The following is a 19,824-nucleotide window of genomic DNA, read 5'->3' on the forward strand; positions in this document are numbered from 1 at the left end:
AGGGTTTCCAGGGTTAGTCCTCTCTCATGGAGAGCACAGCTTCTGTAAGGAGAGTTCAGACCTTGCAAAGATGTCAGGTGCAAGAGGCCCAGCCGTTCTGCCTTGACTTGTCAGCCTGGTGGTCCTCTATAGAAGTAGTTCGCTGGATTTGGAGGTGGGCAGGCAGGAAGTGAGGGTGGGTGGAGAAGGCTGATGGTAAGAATGTAGCGGTATTGGCTCACCCTTTACAACCCTGGTAGAATCTGGGGTTTGCAAAATACACGTAGCAACACACAGCTCGAGCCCGCAAGCCCTTCAGCGTTGCATGCGCACTGGGCCCCCTCCCGCCCCTTGCTTATGCTGTCTCTGTCTCTGCCACCTTGAATGATTCCCCTTTCTTGTCTTCGCAAGGTCTTACCAGACTGCTCTTCGATGCTGATTTCCAACTGGCCAGATACTTTATTGGTTGTCCTCTGTGGCTCATCACCCAGCTGAGTTCAGCATTGTTCTCTGGTTTTTCACTCCCCGATGAGAGTGTAAACACCTTCAGAGTGTGAAGAGCCTCTTATGCTTTTCTTTCCTCTCCTGTGAGCAATTGGTGTAGTATATAGAGTGCATGGGTTTCTCTAGACGGTCTTGCCATTGAATCTCAGTCTTGCCACTTGTGCTAAAATGTTGAGCTCAGCTTCCTTATCTGTAAAATGGCATAACCCAGGGTTTCTCAACTTGGACACTATTGGCATCTGGGGATGGATGAAGCTTCGTTGTGGGGACCGTCCTGTCCACTGTAGATGCTTAGCACAATCCCTCGCTCCCACTGGCAGCCTTCCCTTTCCAGACATGACCATCAAAAAACATCTCCAGATAATGTTTGTGTCCCCAAAAGTTTCCTGGTGTCAAGGGTCCCTTGTGCCTGTGCAGCAAGATGGCCTCCAGTTGGACTGACATTATCCACTGGGTCTGTGGACCTCTTCCTGCTGCCCAGACCATCGTAGACATTCCACAAATGCCGATTCCTCCATGTTCCTGATTCACCCTGCACTTGGCACACGACAGGTTGATGGATTGAGCAGAGCCGTGACCCTAGGTTTTAGCAGTGCAGGGTGGAAAAGTCACAGAACTCTCCAGCTGCCCCCACAATGCACTAACAGAGTCACTATCATTTTCTTAATTGCAGATTGATCTGGAGCCAGAAGGAAGAGTGTATGTGATCATTGATCTGTCGGGGTCGTCGGGCGAAGGTAGGAGGATGTGACCTCTCCGCATTGTTCTCTTCCATTGACCCTTTGTCTGACGACGTCTCCCTTCCCTCCGTGGCTGGGACATATGACAGTGACATTTAATTAATTGGCACCCTTCAAAGGAAAAGGTTATTTTGAAGATGCTTACGCCTGTGTACCAAAAGGGACCAGCCATCTGTGAGCTTTGGTGGAGCAGAGGGAAGATGTTTGACTTACCAAGTGAGGCGTTCCTGCACGCTGGTGCACAAGGCAGCCTTCAGAGGAGCGGCGGCCTCTCCCCGGAGGCTCGCGTGGGGTGTGTGTGAGTGTGAGGGGAAGGAAGTAAAACCAGTTGGTCTAACGGTATTCTGAAATGAAACAAATAAGATGTCAAATTTCAGAATCTTATTTTTTTTCGAGCTTTTATAAAAGTGTTACTTCTTTTTACAGTTCCCCACGCAGGCAAAAGCCCTGCTTTTAGAGAGAAATAATGGGGTAAGGGAATGTCTGCTCCCCGCTGGCTGATAAGACAGGGTGTAGATGTTCTCTGGTGGTTGGATTTTCCTTCTCTCTTCTCCTTACACCCTCTTCTCTCCATCCTGTCTTGGCCCACTTACAATCTTTAAAGGCTTGCCAGGTGGTGAGGACTGAGCAGTCAGAGGGGCGGGAAGACTGGACAGTAAAACCTTGTCCATATAACAGGGAGATGATAGCAGATGTGGGCTCTAGGGATGCTGGGAACTGAAATTTAGTGGAGACTGTCTTTCCTCTCCTCTCTCTCTATGTGCAGGAGGACAGAACAGTTGGCTTTAATGTCATGGCAGAAAGATGGATGGGCAGGCCAAGGCTGGTTCCTCCTGGCAATGTGGAAAAAAAAGAGTCTACTGCGGCAGACTTTAGGGAAAGACAGTCAGCTCCCTTAGATCTGGCTGGAAGACCTGGGTTTTTTATGGCATCTCTTCAGAATGCTGGAGATTACAAGCGCAAAGTCACAACACCACATGGTCTCCGTACTTTAGGGCTGAGCTCTAGTTTACAGTTCAGTGGTGGGAGGAGAGATTATGTCCGCAAACTCAAAGGAGCGGGTCAAACAATGTGCCTGACAGTTGTGCCTGATGATTCTCTTTTGTCTAATTTATCAGCCAACTTCAACAGGTGTTCAGAATAATTCAATAATGGTGTGTCTACGGGACTTAGAATAGAATTCAGTCCTCTTTGAATAGATCTCAATTATTTGGCATAGGTTTAAAGCTTTAAACATCTTTCCAAAATTGGTCTCGTACATTTTCTTCTCTTTATTGCAATACATTTTGGCGTTTCCAGCTTTCCTTCTCTATCCTCGGCTCTGAGCAGCCCAGAATAGAATCTGTTGTAGAAGATTCAGGGAGTTAGCAATATTTAGTGTGAAATATTTAAGATGTGCCAGAGGGCCTGAAGAATAATAAAATGAGCACCAGCATACCCACCACCCAAATTAAGAAATAAAGCAAAGATTAAGGTGGAAACTTGCACTGCTTTTAACATAGTGTGTGAGCCCAAATTCAGCGGACGTTATAGTATTACAGTGACCTTCCGATTGTAGATACTGGTGAAACTTTGATGAGCAAAATGAAGCCGCCCTTTTCCTTAATACTCTGTATGTTATAGAAAAATTAATTAAATGTTCCTTTCCTGTGCCACGATGCTGGGCCACCAATAGGAGACTTAGATTAGTGTTTTGCTTTGAAAAGATGAACAACTCGCAAAATTATGGAAAACATCCTTTTTTACATTAAACAGAAAGGATAGCGATGGATGAATGAATAAATCAATCAGAAGCAATTGATTTTTTTTCCTCCTTCCTTCTATGGTTTATTGCATGTGAATGGCTGAAGCAATTTTCATTGGGCTGAATTCTGAGTGTATTTTTTTTTATCTCTTTCATCTAAGGAGAATAGAGTTTACTTCAGAAATGCTGACGCATGCCAGGCTGTAAAGTGTTAGCATGTGTTGCTCTTGAAGAAAAGGAGAACTTTTTTTGCCCTTTTTTTTCTTCTCACTGTTCCTGGATTTGGGATTCTTTCTCTGTTCAGACATTGAGGGCTGCTGCTCCGGAAGTTTTGGGAAGGGGTGGGAGGGCGAGGAGAGGAGCAGACGGTGGGCAGCCACAACACGTGCTCCTAGACGGCATGAGAAGGATCCAGGGCAAAACACTGCTGTCCCAGCGGGACCGTGGATGTTCATAGATTCTTATCTAGGTCCCTTTCTTTAGTGAAAATACCTCACTGTATTCTGCGAAAGGGTGCAAAGAGAGTTGGAATGAAGCACGACTGACAGGTTCACTCTATTCTTCTGCCGTCCTCAATTCTTCCGCTCGCCTGTCTCAAAGGCTCCAGTCCCATCAGTGGAGAAAAATACCTATGTTCATAAGCGATCACCTACACTTCACAGCATAGGCAAACAGTGACGAGGCCAGGGAAGGGTTGAGAGGAGGCTGTGTGGCTACAGCTCCGATTCCAGGATGTGCCAAATGTTTCTTTTTCTGGCTAACACACTGTAGAATGCCTGGATGTTGGTGTCTGCTCGAGCTGGAGCTCATGTGATTTCTAGCCGTTTAATAGAATTCCACTGCTTGCATGTCCTGTGCAGCTCAGCATAATAGGATTTGACTGGTGTATGCTTTAGCTAAACCAGACAACCTACCCCCAGATGTAAGGGGTCAGGCTAGATGACAGTTAAGGCCATTTCTGGTCATGCACTTTCGCTCTCGGGTCTCATTTGAATAGTTATCAGAGCTCAAAGCTGAGGACTGGCTAATATCGTTAGCAGATAGAAGGGTTGAAAGACACGGGCTCTTTGGTCAGGTACCACCCCAGGCACTGTACCTACATTATCCCAAATAGCGAACCTTCTAGAATATTCATGTGATCCTCCAGTCTCGGGTGCCTCAGTGTTTGCTTTTATCAGAAGTAATAGCCACGTGGCTTCCTGGTAAACATGGCAATACAGGCCCACCAGCCACTTAAATACGTAAATCAGAGCACAATTAGCCCAGGTGACAGACGCAGAAACAGCAATGCCATTCTCAAGTGCGCCAAGTATTGTTTCCTGCCGTGCACATTAGTTAGCCTTTCTATCTTTGTTGTGATGCAACTTGTACATTATTCCGATTCTTTATAATACTATGACAATGCACCATTATTTGCAGACTCCCAGAGTGAGGGGCCAGCAAGGTCTGACCCTGGGATTTCTAAGCTCTTCTTTCCCTGCCTCCCATCCAGATACAGTGGGCACCCAGGAGAGGCCTTCGGAGTCCACACAACAACAGGAAGGACTAGAAGTGGGTCTCACTGATATGTTTGCATTGCCAAACTGTTTCTCCAATAAAATTCAGAGGATACAAAATAATTAGAAGGCTTTTTGTCATAGAAACACGTATAATGCAGTTCAATCAGGTTTCAGAGTGATTGCACGTTGCGGAAGCAGAAGATGAAAAGCAGGGAGCAGGATCCATGCTGTCCCCTTTTTTCTGCAGCCTCATGCTGCAGACACCATTCAGTCTCCCTTCTGGGACCCCCAGCAGATGGTGTAGGAAGAGCACACTTCCAGGAGTCCATCAGTCCTGGCCTTAAACCCTGGCTCTAGTGCTTACTCGTTGGGAGCTTCAGATTCCTCACTGGCAAAGGGGAGGTGGGGTAATCCTAGCGATGGCAAGGACTGTGATCAGATGGCTGTGGGAACAGTGCCCATAAGTAGAGGTGATGCTCAGTAAATGTCCTAAAGCCCTGGAGACCTGAGGGCAGGGAGGTGGGCAAAGCCCGTGAAGGAACAGCAGGAAGGATATTCAGGGAAGCAGTTTGAAGGCAGGTTTCTGACTCTGGGGCATATTAAAAAGGCATAAGAACAGAGGTGAGAAAGAGGCAATTTATAGAATAGTATCTATATTTGGCTGGGGCTAACAGATTGCTTTCTGCAGAGTTCAGATCTTGCCATAGTTTTGCCCCATTTTCTGTCTTTCTCTTTGTTCTCCACCCTTCCCCCAATGAACTATTTCCTAGAAGGACATTCTCTATCCTGTTTGTATCTCTGGCCCTGACTGCCAGAAACTTCTCTTTGTTGGAGCTTGGATGTGCCCTCTCTGCTCAGCGCAGACTGAGAACATATTGGCCCCACACTCTCACCGGCCCCGGGGTGAAAGCTCTTCATGGATTTGAAGACAGTTATTAAATCTCTCCTCTTCGGTTTGATCCCTCAAATTCCTTACTCTTTCTGAAGGAATTGTTTAGAAGTTTAACTCATCTTTGCAGCTCTCTTCTGGACTTTTTTGGCAAGTTGCATGGACAGATAGATACAATCAAACCTGCTTGGCTTAAATGGTTACTTGTGCACAGCGTGTGCTTGACACTGTTACCTCCATGTGGGAGATAGTCCCATTGAGAGGTCATGTGCCATGCCCAAGGCCAAAAGCCTAATTATACCATCCTGTTGGGTCTAGACCCCCAGGCTGCAATCCAGTACCCTGCTCTACAGCACGGCCTCAGTAGTGAGTTTGCCAACATAGCCAAGACCTCCCCACCGCTCTTAGTTTTTTTTCTTCAGCCCCCTCTTTTTTTACAGTGATATGGAGCTAAAATTCTTAGCTTTGACTCCAAAAGCAACCCAGAGTCCTTTTCATAAATAAGCATATTTCTTTTCTGCTCTCTTAGAAAGGAGAACTCCTTTGGTCCTAGTTCAGAAACCATTAGCTCCTTCTTGGGCTCTCTGGAAGGTGGGTCCCTAACTAAGTCTTGGTCTGCAACTAGACGTGATTCAAATCCAAGCAGGTTAGTTATCTTTCTTAACCTGTTTCCATGGCAAGTGTTAGAGTGCGGCCCTCCATGTTGAAATAGAAGGGGACGGCTTCTGGAAACTGCCTGGGCTTTGGGCAGGTTCTCTCTGGATAACATCTCTCAGATCCCAGCATCCCAATACAGCCCTGGCTCCTGAGAATTCTACGGTATTTAATCCAATGCCCTCAGTTACCAGATAGTTAGAAAGAACTATTATTTCAAGTGAACAATAGTCACCAATGCACTTTGATTGGACAATTGTGCCCAGTGTGGTACCCGTGCTGGGTTTGAGGAATGGGAAGCGGGAAAGGGAGCAGAAAACAAGAGATGGCCTTCACAAAAACACACGGTCTTGCCTTCAAGGAAGTGTGCACTCGATTAGGAATCCATAACTCACTTATAGGACAAAAATACTAGAGAGAAATGCAAGGTAATGTCACATGAACTGCTTAATTGGGTTTTACCAGGAGTGCTCCGAATGGGAACAAATTTGGGCTGGAATAACCCAGGACAACCTCAGAGAAGGGGCAGGGCTTGGGCTCAAAAGGAAAAGAGAGATAGGCTGGGTTGACAGGGAAGAAGTGGAGGGGGGCACTTTGAGCACCAGGGGGGGATCATATCACCACTTTGGGCTCTCAGTTTTAGGTAAGGGTGTATATACACGATAAGTTAAATAGATACAAATTGTTTTCTCTGAGAGCTTCATAACAATGACAGTCATCAGTATTGTAGACAGAAATTCTCATGCTGTGCAAACGAGAAAATGAAACACCTTAAATGACTGAGCTGTGTTTGAAGGTTGAAGGCAGTTCTTTCTAGATATGTCTTCACAGTCAAGGCCTCTCACACCCTGGATCCCAAGGAGGAGGAATGTTCCAGGTCATGTTTGGTCAAGTCTGGGGCCTTGAGTAGAGCACATTTTATTACAAGGTTGGGGCTGAGGGGATTAGAAGATCCAAGTCGAGATACAGGCATTCCTTTGTGTCTTTTCTGCTCTCTCCCTCTTTTTTCCCTCTGCAACTGCATGGAGTCCTCTGGTAAGTGCTCCACCACCTCCAACGCCCTCCTCCTCACCAGCCTATCTAGCTTGTGCCCCCCCAGCAAGCCCTGACACTCCCTCTTCCTCTTTGTAAGCTCTTCTCAGTCTCCAAGAGAAGCACTGCTTGAGAAGCTGAAGAGAGCGCTCACATTCCCAAACAGGGGATTTCAAAGTCAGGCTCCAGCTCCAGCATGCTGAGAGGGCTCCCTCCTAGGAGGTGCCTGAGGCAATGAGATCTGGTCCAGCTCACCCCGCAGACTCCCCAGATGTGCATGGACGTGGAGGATTCTCTAGTAGCATGTGGAGCACAGAGGCAGACTCGGTGCTTGATAAGAGTGAAAATAAAAGCCAGATGGTCAAAAACACGGATGTTGCAGTGTATGTCCCATATCTCCACCCCCCAGCATAACTACTTGTCCCTGATACCCAGGAAGCGGAGCCCTTGATCCCCAGGGTTTTGGCTCTATCCTCTGTCCTGATGGAATAGATGCCTGTTCCTAGAAATGACCAGATGCACCAGAAGAGACACGGGAGGCGGGGGCAGTCAGCAGTGAACCAAGGGGAGAAAGCCATGAGAACCATACCCCCACCAAGGGGCTTATAATGTCCCAAAGAGACAGGGCTAAAATGCCTGATGAGAAATAAACCAAGAAACCCTCATTTCCTTCCAAATAGGCGCTCGATGCAAAGCACTTCCTCTGAAATGAGTCATCCACGGTTAACAACACCAAATGCCACCCATTAGCAGATGAAAAACAGAATCGAATCCTGAGTGTTATAAGAGAAGGGCTCTTTCGGATCACTACCAAAGCTTCCTTCCCCTGTGCCATTATGGAGTGTAGATGTGTATTTTCTATTGACTTCTGTGCCTATTTCATTAATGAAGTAATTGAAGCAGGAATAGTCATGTTGAAGAAAGCAGCTTCTGAAAAGGGCAGATTTATAATAGATCCTTAGTCAAGAAGTGAGCCCCGTGTTTCCTGGCATGACCTCTCATTCTGTCTCTGTTGTCTTGCCATGCATCATTTCTGTGTCTTATAAAGAAGGTTGTTTTGGGAAATTCGTGTTTGCAGCTTAGATCACACTGGGTCAGAGCGGCCTATAATTGAATCAGTGACTGTTGTTTATGTCCTCATGATTTGGCTTAAAACAGGAGAGTATTTCCATTCATCTAACCTAATTTAGAGAGTTGTCTTTCAGGATCAACTACTTTATTCTTTTATCCAGTTGAAATTGGCCAGTGCTGACAGTTTTATTGATTTTCCCTATTACCTAGCTTGGTTGAAACATTCACATTTTTGCAATCAAGTGCTTCACCATCTTATTCAAGTTGCCAACACAGGGGCTTTTATCTTCATCCTCTGCTACAGACCCTTGGCGTGAGCTGGGGTGGGGGGCTGTGAAGTCTGTGCATCTGTCCACACACACATAGATGAGAATGAGTGCCTCTGAATCACCTATTCTGTCTTCCCTTCATCCTCCGTTTTCTTCATTGACCGGAAACATCATGTATTTGTGTATTTGGGGTATGGTAGGCCCTGGGAGCAGAGCTAATGAACCTGGCCCCTGCTCTCCGGTGTCTGCTCCCGCAGAAGGAAGTGGGCAGTAGGCCAGTCGGCACAGAGTACGTTTTAGCTGTTGCTTGGCTGCTGGTAGAACAGGAGGCAGTGGGACCACCAAGGAGACTCCTTTCAACTTGAGGGCTCACCCTGGAGCAGGCAGGCAGTCAGTGACAGCCACCAACATGTCCTCTCATCGGCTCTTCCTGGAGAGCCCGAAAGGCAAGTTTTCCTTGGTTGAAGAAACAGAGCTGCTGTCCAATCAGAAGATAAAATAAAGGTAGACAAAGACTTGATCTACCTAAACTTGAACTCTGCAGGATGGAATACGTCTGATTTATACATTCATCCACTCAACATATGGCTATGGGGCAACTATTCCACTTACTCTTGTGAGTGCTAGGGGCACCGAAGTGAACCCTATAAACAGTACAGAGCATTATGGGCCTCACATTTTAGTCGCTATGCTTGTGGGGGGGGGGTCTGTCTCTGCAGGGACACATAACACACTGGGAATGGCAGGCAGCTGTCTCTGGGGACGGGAAAGGGTGAATTTACAAAGAGGGAAACTTTCCTGTCAATACCTGTAATCCTGTTTTTCTTTCCCGTGTATGTGTATTAGCTATTAAACAATTACTTAGAAGTTTAAAAAAAAAGGTGGAAATAACAACCATTGCCATACAGAGACAACTTGTCCATGGCCAGAGGCTATGGCAGGCTCCAGAAGGCCCTGCAGAGGAATGACCCGTCATGTCCACAGAATGACATGTTTAGGACAGGGACTCTAAGGATAATGCCCTTTTTAATGCTCTGCATTACTCCATAGACACCTCTGAGTTATAAAGGGATATGCTGAAATGTAGGATATATGGGGTTCCCCAGGGCTGTGACTGTCACCAAGGACCGAGTGTCCCAACATGATGAAGCAGGTGGGCCAGAGTGGGTGATGAGCCAGTGATGTGTGCAGACGTTCACTCCAGGGAGCCCCTTGCCTCTAGGCGCTTAGCCCTGCGGCTGCTGAAAGGCCCGCCCCACTGTGGGCACACAATCCCATGGTGGCACCTTCACCAGCACCAGACAGCACCCTCCAGCATTTAGCGGCAGCTGGTTCTGGTCCCAAGCTTAGTCATGTCCACAGACCAAGTGGCTTCACTTGCTGGGGCACCTCCTGTCCAGCCAGGAAGGGCCAGCTGGCGGCCAGTGGGTGAGTTACTCCCCCCTCTCCAGACCCTCAAGTTTGTCTGTTTCCCAACATTGAAAATAAAGGTCATGTTTATTTCAAACAGAGATGCTGTCTGCAACAGGAACCCGAGACCCCTACAGGTTGTCAGGTGCGAATTCTCCTGGAGTTGTCAGGGGAAGTTAAATTCCCTTCCAGGTGTGTCTAGGTGTTACTGGGATGGAGATGTCACTGACACCTGCATTGTAGTTCCTGCCGCACATTTAGTTAACTACTCACTTTACCAACTGATTGAACAAACATAATGTGAGAGCCCATTGAGGGCCATGTGCCACGATGAGAGGTGGAGAATCAAAGACAAGAAAGACAGAGGCCCTGCCCTCCAGGTGCTCCCAGGCTAGGACGTGTCGGCCAGAAGTCACAGGCTCTTCTTGGGCCTCAGGGGACTCCTCCGGACGTGCAGGGTGTGGGGACTACGGGCACTGTCTCCCTCGAGGTTCGAGTCAAAACCAAGAATTTACACACAGCCAGGCACCTGAAAGGGGGCAAGTGGAGAGTACAAAATTTTAAGCCAAATCTCTATATAGAGGTCATTTTATTTAAGCCTCAATGGGTCTGTCAGGTAACTTGGCTCCTCTTTTACCTATGAGCAAAATTAAGCTTCAAGAGTTTATGAGTGTGAATCACCTGGGATCCTGAGTAAATGCGGATCCTGACTCATTGGGCCTCGGGTGTGGCCTGAGATCCTGCATTGCTCAGCAGCTCCGCCGGGGCCATGTCCGAGCTGTGCGTGCTCAGGACCACACTCTGAGAAGCAACGCCCTACAAGGGCTCTCACAGTGTCCGTGCAGCATGCTGAGAAGGAACCCGTTTCTATTTCACTGAAAGTTAAGGGGGAAATCTACTTGTCCCGTCTCAAAGTCAATACCTTTCCATCCTTTTCGAGCCCCCTTCTCCTTCCTTCTGGGAAAGGGGCTGAGAAGGCCCTTGGTATTCTTAGGGAAGGTGGACAATTCCCTGGTCTTGAGTTTCCAGTCCCAGCTTTCCTTGCCTGCAGAAGGTCAGAATGGAGGGCACCGGTGTCCTTCAGAGAGGAGCACGAGGAAACCATAAAGCAGTCAGGATATTGGAGGTTTTGTTTCTGTGTTTGCTTTTCTATAAATATCGGCAAGTATTGAGTGGTGCTTGAATATGATCCCACTGTGCTAATTTTCTCCCGGTTTCTGGGGCTTTGATGCAAACAGCTTACCCAGGGGCCTTGCTAGAACTTACCTTTATGTGTTCCTCTGATGAGGTAGGCAGGTTGCGCCTACCTTTGATGGATGGAGAAAACACAGAGGGAATTCTGGATTAGATGTTGGGTACACAGGAGGGGCATAATTTTTATTTGTTGAATAAATGAATGCGTGGCTAAATGAAATAACAGGAGAAAGTGTCACTTTAGAAGAAAACTATGGAGATAAACAAGGTGTTTGGACTGACTGCTTTGGGTAGCCAGTTATTTCATATTCCAGTGTACAGTCCCTGTGGGCTTCACGGGTGAGCGTAGGCCTGCATGTTTAAGCTTTCTGTGCCTCCTGCTTATTAGGGGCCCTCTGAGTCCTCCTCAGGGCCTCCACACACACCATGTCCCCAATTATAATACCCTGTCCCTCCCTGTTTATTCAACTACTTCCCCATTCTCTCGAAATTTGATTTCAGGTTTGCCTCCTCCTGGGGGCCTTCCCACATCAGCCCGCCCACCCCCACCTGCTGGTTCACAACACCGTATTTGCTCCCACACTCCTCTGTGTCTTTCTGTACAGCCATGTACTCATGTATTTATATTGTATTTATAATGAGAGTCCTGATTGTGCCCTCCAACCCAGGAAGCCACAAGCCATCTGAGGACAGAGGTTTCTGTAAAAGGGGCCCAGAGCTAAGAGCTGGCCCGTCGCACATGTGGCTCCTGGGTGGCCTCATGATGCAGTGCCACTGAGTTGGGGGACCATCCTACCATTCGGACTACACAAAGCTACATGAGAAGCAAGGGCCATCCCTGTGCTTGGGGCCTCTCCACCCAGCCAGGAACCAGACCACCCAAACCCAGTGTGATACTGGGTACCGCAGAGACATTGACTAAGTCCATGGGAGCCTTGCTTATTGCCGGGCCTGGCTAGGGCTGGGCACAAGGCCCCCTGGTTAGTTACAATGAATTCAGCATTAAGCAGCTCTAGGGTGAAGTGTCAAGGGAGTAACCCCATTACTGACATCAGAGGCTTGGATTCTGTTCGGGACCTGCTACTAACCGGCCAATTAAATGTGAACAAATCATGGAGCGTTTCCAGCCCTCAGCTGGATTGCCCTGACAGCATTAAGATGCTATGATTTGGAGAATGTTTGGGATTCTAGAATGGCCCTACTTACCACCGGGACGGCAGACTCGGTTATCCCTGGCCCAACAGCCTTTTCACAGAACTAGAACAAATAATCCTAAGATTTGCATGAAACCACAGCAGAGCCCGAGTAGCCGAAGCAATCTTGAGAAAGAACAACAAAATTGGAGGCATCACAATCCCAGATTTCAAGATACACTACAAACCTGTAGTCATCAAAACATATGGTACTGGCACAAAAACAGATACATAGATCCATGGAACAGACTAGAGAGCCCGCAAATAAACTCACGTTTTTATGGCCAACTAATCTATGACAAAGGTAGTGGGGAAAAGAGTCTTTTCACTAAATGATATTGAGAAAACTGGACAGCTACATGCAGAAGAATGAAACTGGACCACTTTCTGACACCATACACAAAAATAAACTCCAAATGGATTAGAGACCAAAATGTTGTGACCTAAAACCATGAAACTCTTAGAAGAAAGCATAGGCAGTAATTTTTTCTCACATGAGCCATAGCAACATTTTTCTAGATATGTCAGAGAACAAAAATATATTGTAAAATGCCCTCCTTTTGTCTCGTTGTTTAGATACCATCTTTGGTCATATTTCCAGCATCCTTCCCCACGTAGTCATTTGGGCAGCCTATCGACCTGTTTACAGGCTGGGAGGGTCCAGCTGAGGCTAACTAACAGCCTTTGCAGTCCCCCTAAGGACCCTTTGCTGATTTGCTATATTAAAATCTAAGCTCCAAAGTTGAAAAAGTGTATCTTATCACAAGGGCTGATATTTTCATTTTTTTATTACTATTACTTTTATGTAACAATAAAAAAGGCAGGAAGCAATAAAATATTAAAATCATTGCAAATCGTTTTCTTTAGACTCTAAGTTCTATGGAGGCAGAGACCATGTCTGTTTCGGTCTCTGCTCTACCTTCATGGCCTCACACAGTGCCAGGCGCCGGGCACACTTAGGAATTATTTGTTGTATGAATGAATGAGTGATGACTGTCCAGGTAGATGTGGCGAAGGCGTGAAGGTGGCACAGTGGCTTGGCAGGCAGAGAACACCACCGTGAAATGCTATCGCCAGCCAATGGCCAAGTATCCATGTGTGTTGTTGGAACGCGAAATGTATGGAAGCTGAAAACTGCATGTCATAGGTGGGTTTGGGGTCAGTGGGGTTGTCGGCCAAGCAGCTGGAGCCTACAAGGCAGACTTCACCTGCCTAATTACAGACGTCCGTCTAGCCACTCGACCTCTCCCTGGCTGTAATTATGGGCTTTGTAGCCACCATACTGCCAAGACCAACTAGAAACACCTAGCTTGGACAGCAGAAGGACCTATTTTGTTTTTATTTTTAATTTTTTAAAACAGAAATCATACCAGGGTACTTTCGAGTTAGCATTCCCTTCCCGTACTGCACGGGGCCCTCACCAGGCTTTCTGGCCTCAGAAAACGAAAAATGATCATTTCTTGGTTTGACTTGAGGAAATAAAAGACCTTATTGTGATGTTTCCCTTGAATCAATCTGTCTTTTGAGATTAATTTAAATCAGCCTTACTCTCCCCCCTTACTCTCTTTGTACTATTTTTATTTGGAAATTATATCATATTATATATCATGGATCATAGGTACCTATGACCCAGATAGAGAAAAAGAACATTTCTTGTGCCTTTGTAGCCCCTTGCGACACTTTGCTGATCTTGTCTTCACCTTTTATCCCCAAAGGTAACTATTGTCCTGAACTGTGTGTTGTTTTCTCTCATTTCTTTATGTGTGTTTCTTATATAACACATTGTTTTGTTTTTACCTACTTGTTAAGGTTTATTCAAGTGGTATCATCGTATATAAATTCTTCTGTGGTTCATGCAGTGTTATACTTTTGAGGTTCATGTATATTGATATGAATGGCTATAATTCTTTCATTTTTATTCCATTATATTAATATGTTAAAATTCATTTATCTGTTCTATTCAGGATACCTGGCTTGTTTTTAAGTTTTTGCTATCAGGGACAATACTGTGTTCTGGGGCATTCTTGCTTCTATAGTTTCCTTAGCCTACTTAGGTGTGGAAATGATGGTTTGGTATTTTTGTGTATGTTCAACTTTACCAGGTAATGATAAATTGTTTTCCAAAGTATCATGGCAGTTTCCAATTGCTTTATATCTTCACAAACAGTTGGTGTTATCAGACTTTAACATTTCTGCTAGAATAGTGGGTAATGCATCACTGGGGTTTTACTCTGTATTTCTCTAATTACTAGTGATACTGAGAATCTTTTCCTATGTCTATAGGTCTTTCATCACTCCTGGAAGATAGCTGTTCATTACTTTTTATACGTTTACATAGCTTTCTTCTAGGTCTTACAGCTTTAGGGGCAGTTCTATTTGTTGCAAATATTTTCTATTGTTTATACGAGGCTGACAGTTACATTGTCTCCATGGCCATCTGATAAATAGAGATCCCAGGAGAGAACCGTGTGGATCTTGAACAGTCATTTCACAAGGTCGGGCAGGCTTCTGTTTCAGCTCAATCAAGTGAGCATATTGATGCATTCCCACCTCACTCCCTAACAGTGAGCGATGGCGGGAGGGGTCTTTATGCATGAAAACCCGCTTTGAAAGTAAAGCGCCATGTACATATATGGAAAGTGTACTTCTCCACACATTATCGCACTGCCTTCATTTCTATACCATAACATCTTCTCTGGAAATCTTTTCTGCAGTCAAGTTGCTTTTCCTTTTATTGCACTGGGTGCCTTTTGAAATTATTATTGACTTTTTGTTCTCTTATTATCTATTTGCCTTTCTAGCTGGAGAGGGCAAGTCTTGCTGGGTTATCATTGCATTCCTGACAGTCCGGATTAGTGCCTGGCACATAGTAGGTGCTCAAAAATGTTTGTGCAGTGAGTTTGAGCCAGTGGTATTCATAGCAGTCCTAGTATCATTGCTACACGATCATCCAAACGCTGTGTTTAGGATTCACCCTCTGTTTGGATATAACTTTCCAACTTGTGGAGGGCATTGGTCAGTATTCTGTGGCTGCCTTCTTTCCAGAGAGGTATGTGGAGCCAAAGGAAGGGAATCTCACCCTTGGGAGTAAAGAGCTCAGTTTTTAGATTTGTAGATCAGGCCCATGGTGGGCTGGCACTCCTCTGAGGGCAGATTGCTAGGGTGAGATCAGAGTTTCCCAGGCTTTTTCCTCTGCCCTTCTGGAGGGCTGTCGTCACGTTCGCTGCTTTTTCAAACCCTGTTGGCTTTTACTCTGTTGCTATAGAAACCAGAGCTGGTAGTTGGGGGGGGGGGGGTGTGTGTGCATGTGAATGCTGCGGGAGGGGTGTCATGGAAGTGGCGGAGCCCCAGAGCTGGGTGGTGGCCCAGGACGCGGAGTGAGGAAACCACGGATCTCTCTATGAAGGCCCTGCCGGCTTTGGAGGGGGTTCTCCTCAGAGGGCTTGTGATTTCAACGGTGCACGCTTGGGGAACAGGCGTCCCTTTGTAGATCTGCAGGGCTCTCCTGGCACTGGTCCAGCCATTCCGTGGAACATCTGGAAAGCTTTGGCTCCTCCTGGTGCCAAAGCCGTTGAGCCCTGGAGACAGAGATCAATGACCTCTTCTTGGCTGCTCCTTAACCCGTGTCCCAGACAAGTGCTTTTCTGGGAACCAGTGAGTAACACGGATCTTTGAAGCCAAAGCTTGTGTGCTGTGGCAGTTACTTTCACTTTTGATAAAAGGGTGGGGGCAGAGAAAGGGTCTGGGTGGGGAGAGCAAGGAGAATTTGGCTTTTCAGGAAATCAGAGCCCAAGTGGGGAGCCTTGCTTCTTACTCACTGGTTTTCCAGCTGGGAGAGCAGCACGCTGAGCTATTGCCTGATGTTAATGCTCCCTCACGCTGGGGCTGGTACGATGGTGGGGGTGGGTTTGAGGCTGGAGACTAATTTGGTTCTCCCCCACAGGCAATCCTTGCAACCCCTGGGAGAGAATTCTAAAAAAGCGCGGGGTGATTTTTTTTATGCACATAATTTAATCACACACTGGGTTGTGCTGAAGACAGTGAAAAGAATTTATGATGTATACTAGATTGGGGGTAAATATGCCATGTAATGACCTGTTTTGCAGTAATGTTTTATACCTCGCGTGTTAGAATGCACACTTAATATTTACCATAAAATAGATATGTGCATACAATAGAGAAAAATGTAGAAAGGGTAGAAATGCCCTTAACTCATCTCTCGATAAATGGGCTCCTCCTCGTTGGTGTTAGGAGCTCAGGATCAGCTTACTTTCAGTGTCATTAAAATAAAAGCTGTTTTCTTTTGCCTCTTTCATACACATGGTAGGTACTCAGTGAGTGCCTTTTGAAATGTTGGTAGGAATGTACCTGGAGCGGCCCCTGACCCAGAAATTCTGCTGCAGGTTTATCCCGCCGGCAGAGACAAATTGCTGGATCTGACATAGCTAAATATTGGGAGCAATAAATTGGGAGCAATAAAAATCCTACAGTTAAGGGGCATCCAGACCTCCCTGTAATGGAATAAGCAGCCATTACACGTTTTTAAGTTGATTTTTATGTATTAATAGGGAGAGATGGTCAAAACAAATGGTTTGGTAAAGTTTAAATAGTAGACATGGTGTGATCCCACTCGTGCCAAAAGAAACACGCACATGCACGCTAGACATGTGTACACACACAAAATGTTACCTCCGCAAAGTTGGAATGGGAGCAAAGGACTTTTGCCTTCCCCCATGTCCTTTGAGCTCATTGACACTTTTATCTTGAACTTATATCTGTAAACTGTTCATCTGCACTCATCATAATGTCCTCCCCTAATGCACATGACTACCTCCCCACTCACGTTTCCAGGTTTCACCCCTGCCATAGGGCCCGGGACCCTTCCGCAAGGTGCAGCTTGGCCTCGTTTCTCTCTCTCCCATTGCACACTGTAGCAATACGTTAGGCCTCTCTTAAGTTTCACGGTGTCACTGCTCTTCAACCAGACTGTCAGGAGGGAAGACGACACTGTATGAGAAGGCATCAGGGTCAGCCTGAGGGGCGAGGATCTCCTTGCCTGGTCCTTTGGGCTGTCTGTGCTCCTGGACCTGGCCTTGATTCACAGTCTCTGAGGCCCATTCCCAAGGCCTCAGTGCTGGGAAATGTAGCCTGCCTTGTCCCCAACAGGTGATAGGAATAAGGGTGCAATACCCAGGGCTTTGCTTGCTGTCAGGACTCAGGGCAGACGGCTAATTACTGAAGTCAACTCTGTTCCAACCCCCAAGCTTGTGCGCGTGCGTGCTCGTGCACGTTCACGCATGCCGACGTGCATTCACAGTCACCTGTGCGGCGTGCGCCTGGGCTCCAAGCTCGGCAGATGCTTCGTCCGCCGCAAGCTCTACGGGAGCAACCTCGGTGCTGGAAACGCAGGTACCCTCCCACCCCGGGTCAGAGCGTGTTGGCTGAGAACAGTTTTGCAGAAGCAGCCTTCCGGGCTCTCTGTTCCACTCCCCGGTGCCTGGAGGCACCACTGCTGCCGCCCTCCGCAACCCCCGCCCCCTCAGCCTGCAGGGGCTCTGCTGGAGGGGAAGGGAGAAGCTGTGGACGGTATGTGTCGTTTAGAGGAGCTGTGGGCTTGTGGGAGACGGTGGCCAGACCTGCAGTTTGACGCTTTAGTGTGTGTTTGGGGGTTCCTGAAAGGTGGGTGTGTAGAATTAGGCTCCCCATTTCCTGACATCTCATTAGCATTCAGCTCAAACCTGACGGCTACTTTGGAAGAACTTGACTCTTCAGGAAAATGGAGGGTCTTAAGGCCACCCATGGTGTATTTGCCCATACATCGATGCCCTTGGTACTTCCCAGTAAAAAGAGGAAAACTCGCCTGCGTCCTCAGGGACTTAAGGTTTAGTCCTGCAGACAGGCTTGCCTGCAAACACAACACCAGGGTAAACTAACACTTGCAAAGCCTGAAGGCTCCTCCATTATGAATCTCCGCAGGCTGGGTGTCTGGCCTCCTTTTCTCTTCTGTTGAGTGCTCACTGGCCAACTTCAGGGATGCAGAGATGAGTCACAGGACTCTACTCGCAAGGAGCTCCCGCTTTTAGTTGTGGGAAGAGGCATTACAACAGTCAGCGCCATAGTGTCATTGATTTAAGGATTCTTCCTGTTTAGGATTCATTGAGGCTCCAAGGATGGGCTGGCCAACCCTGCCTGGCTTGGAAGCAGAGATGGGCCTTTCCTGGTCAGGAGGGGACAAACGGTCATGGATAGCAGGCTGTGGCCGGGTCGGAGATGGGCTCTAAAAGGGTGGGCAGTAAAGCTGAGGCCAGTGTGCGTGGCTGCCCTGGAGCCGTGAGGAAGGCAGGGTTCTTGCATCCTAATATGTAGGAGATGGGCCAGCGGAAAGGCCTGACAGATTGGCTCTGTCACTGGCCCACGTAGACTAGCCCTGCACTGTTCCAGATTTCAATTTCCTTACCCGTAGATGGCAGCGGCCTTCCCGCACCCACCTTTTCAGTGGAATAGGAATCTTCTGGTTGTCGTTTAGCTGGTGAGAGAGTAAGCTAGGGTTTGGCAGGGCTCTGAACGGTTCTCCTCCGGAAAGAGCTGCATTCTCTTCTCTGCCTGCTTTCTCTACCAGAAGAGGTGTCCTCAGCATCAGACCCGTTGGCCGAGGGGCCTCGACTCCTCTGACACTGTGTGCAAAATTTTCTGTACATTCTGGACACGCATTTTAAGGGCAGAAGGTGTTTGCTTCCGCTCTCAGAAGAATTCACCACCTCAAAAAGCTTATCAGGAACCGCTATGGAGAATAGTGCTGGGTCCTCCCACGCCACCCTGGAGGGACTTGACTTTGTGTTCCCCTCCCCCACCTCCCCATGTTAGGAATGAACTATTTGACACAATCGACTGTTCTAAGCAATTCTGTTTTGCTTGAAAGAAATGAAAGACATTGCAGTAGAACTATTTCTAAACTGTCAACTTGGGTGCAGTGTTTAGTACCTCGGATGTTTTTATGAACATCAGTTATTGGCCTCCACTTTTCTAAGGATCCCAGGTTGCTTTGTTTTTAATTCCATTCCTTGTTTTCCTGGGTCACGAGTTATAAAGAGGTATCTTAATTTATGTATAATTGTTTGCGTGGGAGCCCAAGGGTGGCTTCAGCTTCTCTTTTGAAGTGTTGTTTTTCTAATCAGTACTTGCTGCTTGGATAATACAGTCACATTCTAGACTCCAGAGCCGTGGGTCTTGACCTAGAACCTGCATCAGCATCACCAGGATGGCTGGTGAATGTACAAACACAGCTCGCTCTGCCTGACCCCCAGTGTTTCGGATTCTGTAGGCCTGGGATGAGGCCCAGAACTTATACTCCTAACAAGTTTTCAGTCCAAGGGGCCTGGTCCGGGGACCACACTTTTCTAGGGTGGTGCCCCTTAAAGGTCAGTGTGCGTATAAGTTACCTGGGGAAGCTTGTTCAAGTGTAAATTCTGATTCACACCGTCTGGGGTGAGCCCCGAGATAACGAGATAACGCTTTTTTTCCCCATAATATTTTATTGTCAAATTGTTTTCCATACAACACCCAGTGCTCTTCCCCTTAAGTGCCCTCCACCATCACCACCACCTCTTTTCCCCCCTCCCCCTTCCCCTTCAACTCTCAGTTCATTT

At 47.1% G+C, this 19,824-nt stretch overlaps 1 protein-coding gene and 1 long non-coding RNA gene across 7 annotated transcripts in view; one reads left to right on the forward strand and one right to left on the reverse strand.

Annotated features, from left to right (window-relative positions):
• PRKCE (protein kinase C epsilon) overlaps positions 1–19,824 on the forward strand; it is a 495,693-nt gene that overhangs the window by 190,088 nt on the left and 285,781 nt on the right. For all 6 annotated transcript variants that reach the window (XM_029937296.1, XM_029937293.1, XM_029937291.1 and 3 more), the window contains one exon: positions 1,157–1,220. Coding sequence is in view for 4 of the 6 variants with exons in the window: in XM_029937293.1 (XP_029793153.1) it covers positions 1,157–1,220 (64 nt within the window). In the remaining 2 variants the exon portion in view is untranslated. The remainder of the gene's footprint in view (positions 1–1,156; positions 1,221–19,824) is intronic.
• Positions 9,898–19,824, reverse strand: part of LOC115289777 — a 34,096-nt gene continuing 24,169 nt past the window's right edge. Inside the window, exon 3 of the long non-coding RNA XR_003907801.1 lies at positions 9,898–10,320. This is a non-coding gene — a long non-coding RNA (uncharacterized LOC115289777). The remainder of the gene's footprint in view (positions 10,321–19,824) is intronic.

Source organism: Suricata suricatta, chromosome 4, assembly GCF_006229205.1.
Source record: "Suricata suricatta isolate VVHF042 chromosome 4, meerkat_22Aug2017_6uvM2_HiC, whole genome shotgun sequence".
NCBI lineage: Eukaryota > Metazoa > Chordata > Mammalia > Carnivora > Herpestidae > Suricata > Suricata suricatta.